The sequence below is a fragment of the Tiliqua scincoides genome, chromosome 5, assembly GCF_035046505.1.
Source record: "Tiliqua scincoides isolate rTilSci1 chromosome 5, rTilSci1.hap2, whole genome shotgun sequence".
Lineage (NCBI taxonomy): Eukaryota > Metazoa > Chordata > Lepidosauria > Squamata > Scincidae > Tiliqua > Tiliqua scincoides.
Genome location: NC_089825.1, coordinates 127,713,975 through 127,722,742, shown reverse-complemented (window position 1 = coordinate 127,722,742; position 8,768 = coordinate 127,713,975). Strand labels below are relative to the sequence as shown.

The following is an 8,768-nucleotide window of genomic DNA, read 5'->3' as shown; positions in this document are numbered from 1 at the left end:
ATCAGAAGCAGAGGGTGAAGAGGACTGAGAAATGTTGGCAGAATCCGGAAGGGATCAAGGCAGGCACGTGGATTCTTGATGGACAGCATTGACATCCCGCCACAGGGCCTGTATCCTGAGGTTCGCAGCTCTCAGCCCAGCAGTCAGGGAGGCCCAAACACACACGGCGGCTCAGGGCAGGGGGAGAGCTTTTGTGGGAAGAGGCGCCAGTGAGCTGGGCCAGCAGCCAGTTTGCAGATTGGTCCTGCTGGTAAGATCTCAACCCATTTTGTTCAGAGATTTAATTACAGGGCTGCCATGAACCAGGGAGAGAAGCAGCTGCAGGCAGTTTGCCTGTCACCCCCCTGGGAGGGCAGGGGGGGCATTTACCCAGTAGGGGGCACCAGGCTGACGCAGCACCCTATTGTGGGGTCTGCCTGCTGCACCCCAGGCTCCAAGCAGGTGTCCTGCAGAACAATTCCCCATCACCACCCCCATCCATGGGGGGGGGGGAGGAGAGACTGTGTCCTGGTTGTTCTCTTTGGGGTGGGTGGGGGACCAGATGTGAATCAAGGCAGGGCTCCTGTCTCTCTGTCAAGAAGCCACAACTCCAGTCTTGCCCCCGGAGCATCAACAAGCTAGGATGCCCACAGGCACAGCAGCAGTGTCTTCTGTTGCACCCGACACACCACCACCCCTTTTTGCAGGGTTGCCACTTTCATCTCCCTGGCAGGGCTCCTCTGCTTTGTGACAGGCAGGCATTCAGCAGATGGGTTTTTTTTCTCCATCACTACACCGCTATGCTGTGAGAGAAATTCCTGCTTGATCACCCAGGAGGAGCCACCATTAAACGGTGGAGGAGCCTTGCCAAGAAAAAGGTGGCGGCCCTGGAAGGTGGCGTGGCTGCTCTCCTTCTCCTATCAGAGAGCTCATAACAGGTGCCCCTGAACATAAGCAAAATGCTTCACTAGAACCACAGACCAAATCTCCCTGAGTCGAAAAACACATCCCCCCAGCGGTGTCTGTCTGGGTGGAAATTCAGCTTTCTTCAGTGGCATAGCTAGAGGGGGTGCAAAGCACTAAGTTTTGCAGGGACCCTCACTATGGCATGCAAGCAGCATTCCCCCTTCGGAGCCATTACAGGTGGTGAATTCAAAACAGAGGTGTAAGCCTCTGTTTTGCACCCACCGCCCGGAATGACTGCGGGGGGTGGGGGGCACTTGCGTGTCATGATGAGGCTCCCTGAAAAACTTAGTGCTTTGTACCCCCCTCTGGCTACACCACTGGCCTTCTTAAACCTTCCACGTCTTGTTTTTTGAAGGTTGAGGTTTCTGTCCTTTGCTGCCACCTGGTGTCCAAATTCAGTAACACCTGATTTTGTTTGACAGCTACTCCTTTGTGCAAAGCTACTCCCTACAAAGGAGTAGGGCCCCAATTCGGCAGAGCTGAAACCGTCTCTCTCGCTCACACATCTGTGGTGTTTTCAGGCTGGACTAGAAGACACTGCAATGCTGGGCCTGCTTCATTATTTACACCCCACGCTTTGAAATGTGGGGTGCTGGCCTGCCACCCTTAACTGCATGACTGCCTTGCAAAGTAGCTTATGAATGTTTCCATTTTACAGAAAGACTTACAATAGTTGCCCACAGCAAACTCAGGAAGTCTGTGGCTAGGTGGACTCTGAGCTGTTGAGCCCTTCTGCTCTCTCTCTCTCTCTCTCTCTCTGCTGGATTGCATCCATGTCCAATTGCCAAGACGAAGGGGGAAAGTCTGATGTCCTCAACATAAGAGAAACAAGGAAAGTATGGAGAGAGGGAGGGTTGTAGCATTCTTCATTTGAGGTGCTCTTGATACAGCCTGACCTGTCTGATGTTCAGCTTTCAAATCAACCTCACCACACAAAATTCAGACCACTCCAAAGTTTGTTCTGTGTTTGCTTTTTTAAAAGCCTTCTTTTATTATTGTAAAAATCCATCCATATCAGAAAATCTACTCTCCCCTCTTTCCCCATTAAGCCACTGCCTGGGAATCTTCTGTGGTCAACGGAGAGAGGTGGAGAAAGTGACTGGTTCACAAAATAAATAAGTAGAACAGAAAGCTAAACAAGGAAGAGCTGAGATGGAGGCTGGGGGAGAGATTTATGCTCAACACCACACATATTTGGAGGCAGAACACAAAATATGCACACGCAGCAACAGCCTTGTCCTGCCCTTGCAGAATAGACATGCCCTGGCCTTTTGCTCATGCCGGTGGTGTAGCTAGAGGGGTGCAAAGCACTAAACTTTGCAAGGACCCTCACCATGGCGTGCAAATGACCCTTCCTCCTCCCCTTCAGAGCCATTCCGGGCCACTTGCATGCTGAGGTGAGGCTCCCTGCAAAACTTAGAGCTTTGCACCCCTTCTAGCTACGCAACCGGCTCATTGCAGAACTACAAACCCCTCTCTCAGGCACCACATCTCCTGCATACAAATGCGCGCTCCAAATTGCATTTACACAAATGCACACTCCAGATCCCATGCGCAGAGGCAACAGCACCTGCACAGTTGCATGCGTGGCAATAGGAGGTACATACAGAACTCTATCTGCACCAGCATATGCCATCACAAGTTTGATTGTAATAATACAATGCGTGACTGAGCATGTGCAATCTTTGCCAATGCCTTAATGCCTCTTGCTAGACGAGCAACAGATTACGTACAGCTCCTTCTCTGTTTTCAGCTGCTTTTCTGTTGGACTGGGGGTGCGTGTGTGTGATTGTGCGCTCAAAAATCTCCACATCCCATGATATACTGTCACATCTAGTTAAAATATCACACAACAACGGCAGCAGCGCCAGCATGCCCAGATTCAGCTGCATGCACATCAATTGCAGGTGCAGAGATGCTCACCCTAACTCCACCTCTTTCCCACATTGGCAGCCACACGGAGGCTGAAGTCATATGCGTGCTTTCCTGGGAGTAAGCCCCGTAAAACACAGTGTGACTTATTTCTGAGTAAACATGCACAGGATTATGGTGGAAGCCACAGTTCTACCTTTAATATGTTCCAATCTGATTGTGTACACATTTATCCTCACCAGTGCATTGAAATTCTCTCTCTCTCTCTCTCTCTCTCACACACACACACACACACACACACACATTTTCCATAATCATAGGACCTGCCTAGTGTTCTGTTTTCTTAATACAACTATTCATTGCAGGTGGAGGGGAAGGAGGCCTTCTGAGGTTCTCTGACACCACCTCCTTCTTCCACCAGAGTCCCGCTACCCTTTGATCCTTGGACTCTTGGAAGGACAAAGAGAAGCGGCCAACTCGGGGTGGATCTCAGACTTACGTTCACGGATGGGGATATGATCCTGCCATATAGGTGAAGAGGGAGAAATTCATATGAGGGGAGAGGGTGTGGGCAATTTTTAAAATATGTTTTATTGACATGAGGAAGGCCCAAACTGATGGTTCCTTTGGGAACGAAATGCAATGTAGCTTCTCCTTTTGGCATCTTTTCCCTCCAGTTTCCCAGCAAGCTTTCTTTCTTCCCCCGAAGTGGAGCAGGGCAACACTGTCCTTGTCCCAGCATGGCTGCTACATCAGCGCCAGTGCAACAGCATAGCTGCAGGAGAAGCAGCAGGGCAAGTGTTGCAGATGCTGCAATGTGCCAGGCAAAGAGGCCCCTCTCACTCGCTGGGCTGTGATGGCAACGCAACCCTGTGGCTACTCTACTGCTCCAGTGAGCTGTTTCACCAGCCCCAAGAAGGGATCGTGTCCACCAACTTCATGGATAGGCGGTCTCTGCCAGCACCCCCACTATTTGCAGGAATCTCTACCCAAGGCTGCACCGTGTAGGCCTGTCTCTTACAGCTTCTCTTGTTGGGACAACAGCTTTTTTCGGAGCCAGAGGGGGCAAGCCAGAAGGGTCTACTCCCAGATGCAAGATCGCTTTCTTCAGACCCAACACTTTGCACAGGAAAGCCAACTTGCCTTCTGTGACGGACGTGTGTGACCAAGACATCACACCTGCAACCTGGGTTTATGGACCTTCGCTTGGCGCAGGAGTGGGGGCACAGCTCTGCAAATACTCAGAGAGAGCTGCTAGCTCCTCCCTGGTCCCTGCTATAATAAAGCTGCCCATGGAACCTGCACTCTGGGGAGAAGGTGGAAGTGTTGCAATCCCTGTTTTTGTCCGTTCCGTCCCCCCCCATGACTTGCGTTGGGCTTCCAATAAGGCCGAGTCTTTGCAAAAATGAGAATTTGGGGCATTGCAACACAACATGCTTAAATTGGTTCTAAGAGCCATTCCTTCTCAGGGACTCCTGGGAAGTGAGTTCTGTGAGGTAGCCCCCAGCACCAAATAGAGAAGGCTCAGCACCTTTACCAAACTACAATTCCCAGGATCCATTGAGGGGAAGCCATACCATGGTTCTAAAACCCCGAGTTTGTCGTGCAGATGCAATGGGCAGTGACGCCCATTGTGACACATCTCTTTTGTGCTTTCTAGTAGTGGGAAGGGGAGTGTGCTACAAGGAGCTGCAGTTCAGGTGGCCCTCCCCCCCCCCCCCCGCAGGAAGAAAGAGGGAATGGTTGTCTGGTCCACAGCACCCCCTCCTGGCCAGGTTGGTAAAAAACGACTCGCCAAGTCCATCCCCCGCAGTCTGTTGTGCCTGGAAGGGGGCACCAGGAATAGTTCATAGGAAAAACTGTGTCAGTGAGGTGGACTGGGGGGCAGGAAGCTCCACCCCCTCCCTATAGTGCCCCCCAGCGGTGGTGTCCCCCAGCAGCTTCTGGCACCGGGCCTTGTAGACGTCCCTTTCGTGGGCCACCCGGGCCATCTCCACGCGCAGGGACTCCAGCTGCTGGGCCAGCTGGGACTTCTCCGCCTCCAGGACGTGGCGCTGCTGGACCCGCTTGAAGCGGCAGGACTGGGCGTAGCCGCGGTTCTTCAGCGTGCGCCGCTTCTGCTTCAGGCGCTGCACCTCGTCCTTGCCGAAGCCGCGGAGCTGCCGGTTGAGATCCCGCACGGACATGGAGACCAGCTGGGCGTCGGAGAAGCGGTCGGAGAGCAGGGACAGCTGGAGGGCCAGGCAGAGAAGGGCGGGGGAGAGAACAAGAATGTGACACGGTGGTACTACCTGTGCTCTGGCCAGAGGCGGTCCCACAATGAGGCGATGTGGGGAGTGCTGTGTGAGGGGCAGATTGTGGGTGGACCTGGACCTGACCTATGGGGCACAGCCAGAAAATCTTGGACCCCAAATCCCTGCCAAGTTGTTCCCAACCAGCAAGGCCTCAGGCTTCAGGGAGTGGGAAAAGGGTCTTGGGCCTGACTCTCCCCCCCCACTCCATTATGCCACCCCTTTCCTCCCTCCTGTGGCTCACTTGCTCCAGAGTGCCCCCTGTCCTTTCTCCGTGCCTCACCTGCTGCTGCTCTCCACCAAGCCCCTCCGTTGTTCCCAGGAAGCTGGGCAGCTGGGGAGTGACTCCTCCACGGAGCCCCCCGTCGGCCACAGGGACTCCCAGGAGGGCCTCCACTGCTTCATCCAAGCCTGGTACCAGTGGCCCCTCGGAGCCTGACCCGGCTGCTGCCGCTAGCGTCTGGTGGAGCGTGGCCATCCAGTACAGCTCTTCCAGGGTGGCCTTGGGGTCCCCAGTCTTGTCGAAGGTGGGTGAGGGGGGCACAGAGCTGCAGGGTGTGGAGTTGAGCGAGGCGCTGCCCCCTGACCTGGGCACCTCCTGCTTCACCTCAAACTTCAGCAGATCAAAGTCGTCAAGGTACTCCAGAACAAGGGGGCTAGGGGACTGGCCACTCATCCTGCATAGGAGGTAAGAGGAAGGGGAGTGTGCGTTAGTGAGAGGGTGTTGGAGCATAGCTGAAGGACTGAAAACCAAGTGAATGGATCCACTTTCAGGATAGCCTACTGAGCACTGGGTCCTTCTGTTGCTATTCTGGAGGGCCACACTGGGGCTACGGAGTCTGCCCTTGCTCCGCATCTTCAAGTTTATGGCATCAGTCGGCATCCCAGGTGCCTGTTCATATCTAAGTATGCGCACAGTGTCACAGTGGGCCAAAAGACCTGGGACCGGGGTGTCCAGAACCACAGGATGCAGCTGGTGCAGGAGGAAAAGCTATGGGTTGAGTCACCCTGTCCCAAACTTGGAGCAAGCCCGACACTTGTGTTCCTAGGAACCCACCCGAGGGACTCTGTCGTTACTTCTGTACTAGTTACAGCAACCAGTTCCTCCAAGTGCCTCCCCCTAGCTGAGGACCAGCAAGCCAGCCACTATTATTCAGCCCTGGGTAAAGCCAAGGTCCGGGGACCCCCAGAACACTCTGATCCGTGTCTGGATTGGGTACCCTTGTCAGCTAAAGATGACCTGTTGTGATCCCATTGGGTGTGGGGTACTTTCTCTTCACACCTTTGAACTCCACTTGAACTAATCAGAAATAAGTTACTACCCACCCCTTACCTACCACCACCAAACTACCACTACCACTCTTCCTGCTCTATTTCGTCACGGGGAAGTGGGAAAATGCAATGTTTTCCACACATCCCCACCCGTCCTGCCTGTGATGGATGGCCTGTGGGCTTCTAGATATCACTATGGTTGGCAACCTTCAGTCTCGAAAGACTATGGTATAAGCCTACAGCACCCGGTATTCCCAGGCGGTCTCCCATCCAAGTACTAACCAGGCCTGACCCTGCTTAGCTTCCAAGATCATGGTAGAAGCCTACAGCACCCGGTATTCCCAGGCGGTCTCCCATCCAAGTACTAACCGGGCCTGACCCTGCTTAGCTTCCGAGATCATGATATAAGCCTACAGCACCCGGTATTCCCAGGCGGTCTCCCATCCAAGTACCAACCAGTCCTGACCCTGCTTAGCTTCTGAGATCAGACAAGATCAGGCATGTGCAGGTATCCCAAGTCTCCACTGAAAAGCATTTGGGGGAGGCAGTTAGAGGTGAGTGATGGAGGTCCCCATTGTGCCTCCGTTTCTAGCAATCTTGGAGAAAGGAGCCCAGAGATTCTGCTCCCCTTCCCTGGCCAGACTCCCCCTCCCCCCCGTCGCCCCCCCCCACCTATTTGTGCTCTGGTTATTGACAGGGGACTTGTGGGCTGTTGCCAAGAAAGACTCAAATGCATTGGGGGGGGGCAATGTTGACTGATCACAGAGCCCATCTAGGTACAATCCTTGTCATTCTGTGCCTGGCTGCAGTTAGGCACAGGTTCCATTCAACACGGGCACCCAGGCACATCTCTGTCCACGGATTGCTGACCAGTCAAAATGAACCCAGGTGTAGTCATTCACATGGAAAGGTGTACTCAGCTACATGCAGTCCTCGTGGGTGAAGAGAAGATTTTCCTGCTTGTAGGGGGTTGGACTAGATGGCCTTGAGGGTCCCCTTCCATGATTCTAAGAACATCAGGCACTCGCACCAAAGATCTATCTAGCCCAGCAGCCTCCTTCTCACAGCAGCCAGTCACATCCCTTTGGAAAGCCCACTCCCAAACAAGGGCCCCCTCCCACAGCCACGCCCAGCAATGGATGCTTGAAGCTGCAGTGCCTCTGAACATGGAAGCTCCATTAGGTCATCATGACTGAAAGCTGTTCAGAGACGTTTGTCCAATCCACCTTTAAAGCGATGTCAACTAGTGGCTGTCCTGCTACAAGAGTGAATTCCATTCTGTGAATTATGCGTTGGGTGGGGGGAAAAAATTTCTTTGGGCTGTCCTGAATCCAAATCCTGCCCTCCAATTTCATGGGGCGACCCTGAGTCCTAGTATTATGAGTCAGGGAGAAAAAGTCCCTTGCGCACTAGGTAGGCATCCTTCCGGAAACCTCAGTCCTGTCCAATGGCATAGCTAGAGTGGGCAAAGCACTAAGTTTTGCAGGGAGCCTCATTGCAGCGTGCAAGGGGGCCTTCCCCCTCCCCTTTGGAGCCAGGCAGATGCCTCTGTTTTGCTCGCCCTGCCTAGAATGGCTCCAAAGGGGAGGGGCTGCTTGCGTGCTGCCGTGAGGCTCTGCAGCTTGCATGCTGCGATGAGGCTCCCTGCAAAATTTAGTGCTCTGCACCCCTTCTAGCTACGCCACTGGTCCTAAGTTTCCTTATAGTCATCTTTTTTTTCCCCCCTAAACAAGAGAGTCACCCATGCCTTTCCTTGCAGGGAAGGCCTCCACCTCCCCAGCTGTTTTGGCCGACCCTTTTCTGTATCTTTTCCAGCTCTTTTGAACAAGAAGGAAAACACGCAATTGGAAAAAGAAACCAGAAGAAGAGATCTTTGGTTTCGTACCAGTGGAGAATGAGAAGGCATCGGTGCACAACAGACCACTCTCTGTCTCTGCCACCCAGAACTTTGCTCTGTGCCCTCTGCCGGAAAACAACCAAGGATCTCTTGGCAGGGATTCCACCCACACCCACCTGTTGGCGTGTGTGTCCATTGGCTTCCCTCTGCAGCTCCGGGGTCCAGCTGTTGACCTTCCGACCATGTCAGTGCCCCTGTTTGCCACTGCCAGGGGGAGGGTGGCAGTTGCCCAGCCCAGAGACCAGAGCCCGGACACCGGGGTGCCATTTAAAGCTCCAGGAGAGCTGAGCTCATAGGAATACATTAGTCCCTGGCCAATGGGGACCTTGGACCTCATTAGCATGCCGGGGGAAAGGGCAGGCTCTTGGATCTCTGCCCCTGACAGGCCTCCTCCTCCTCTCCCCCCCCCCACTCTGGAGGGAGTTTGCTCAGAGTGTACTTGGTGCCTTCCTCCGCCACAGGCTGTGGCTACCCCCTCCCCCATTGCCTTG

The 8,768-nt window shown here is 53.9% G+C and overlaps 1 protein-coding gene across 1 annotated transcript; it reads right to left on the bottom strand.

Annotated features, from left to right (window-relative positions):
* Window positions 1–4,532: 4,532 nt before the first annotated feature.
* NRL (neural retina leucine zipper) lies at window positions 4,533–8,503 on the bottom strand. Its single transcript, XM_066628327.1, has 3 exons — window positions 8,394–8,503; window positions 5,392–5,785; window positions 4,533–5,048 (listed from the first exon to the last, which is right to left on the bottom strand). The coding sequence occupies exons 1-3, from the start codon at window positions 8,459–8,461 to the stop codon at window positions 4,665–4,667; spliced, it is 846 nt and encodes a 281-aa protein (XP_066484424.1). The 5' UTR covers window positions 8,462–8,503; the 3' UTR covers window positions 4,533–4,664.
* Between the last annotated feature and the right edge of the window lie 265 nt (window positions 8,504–8,768).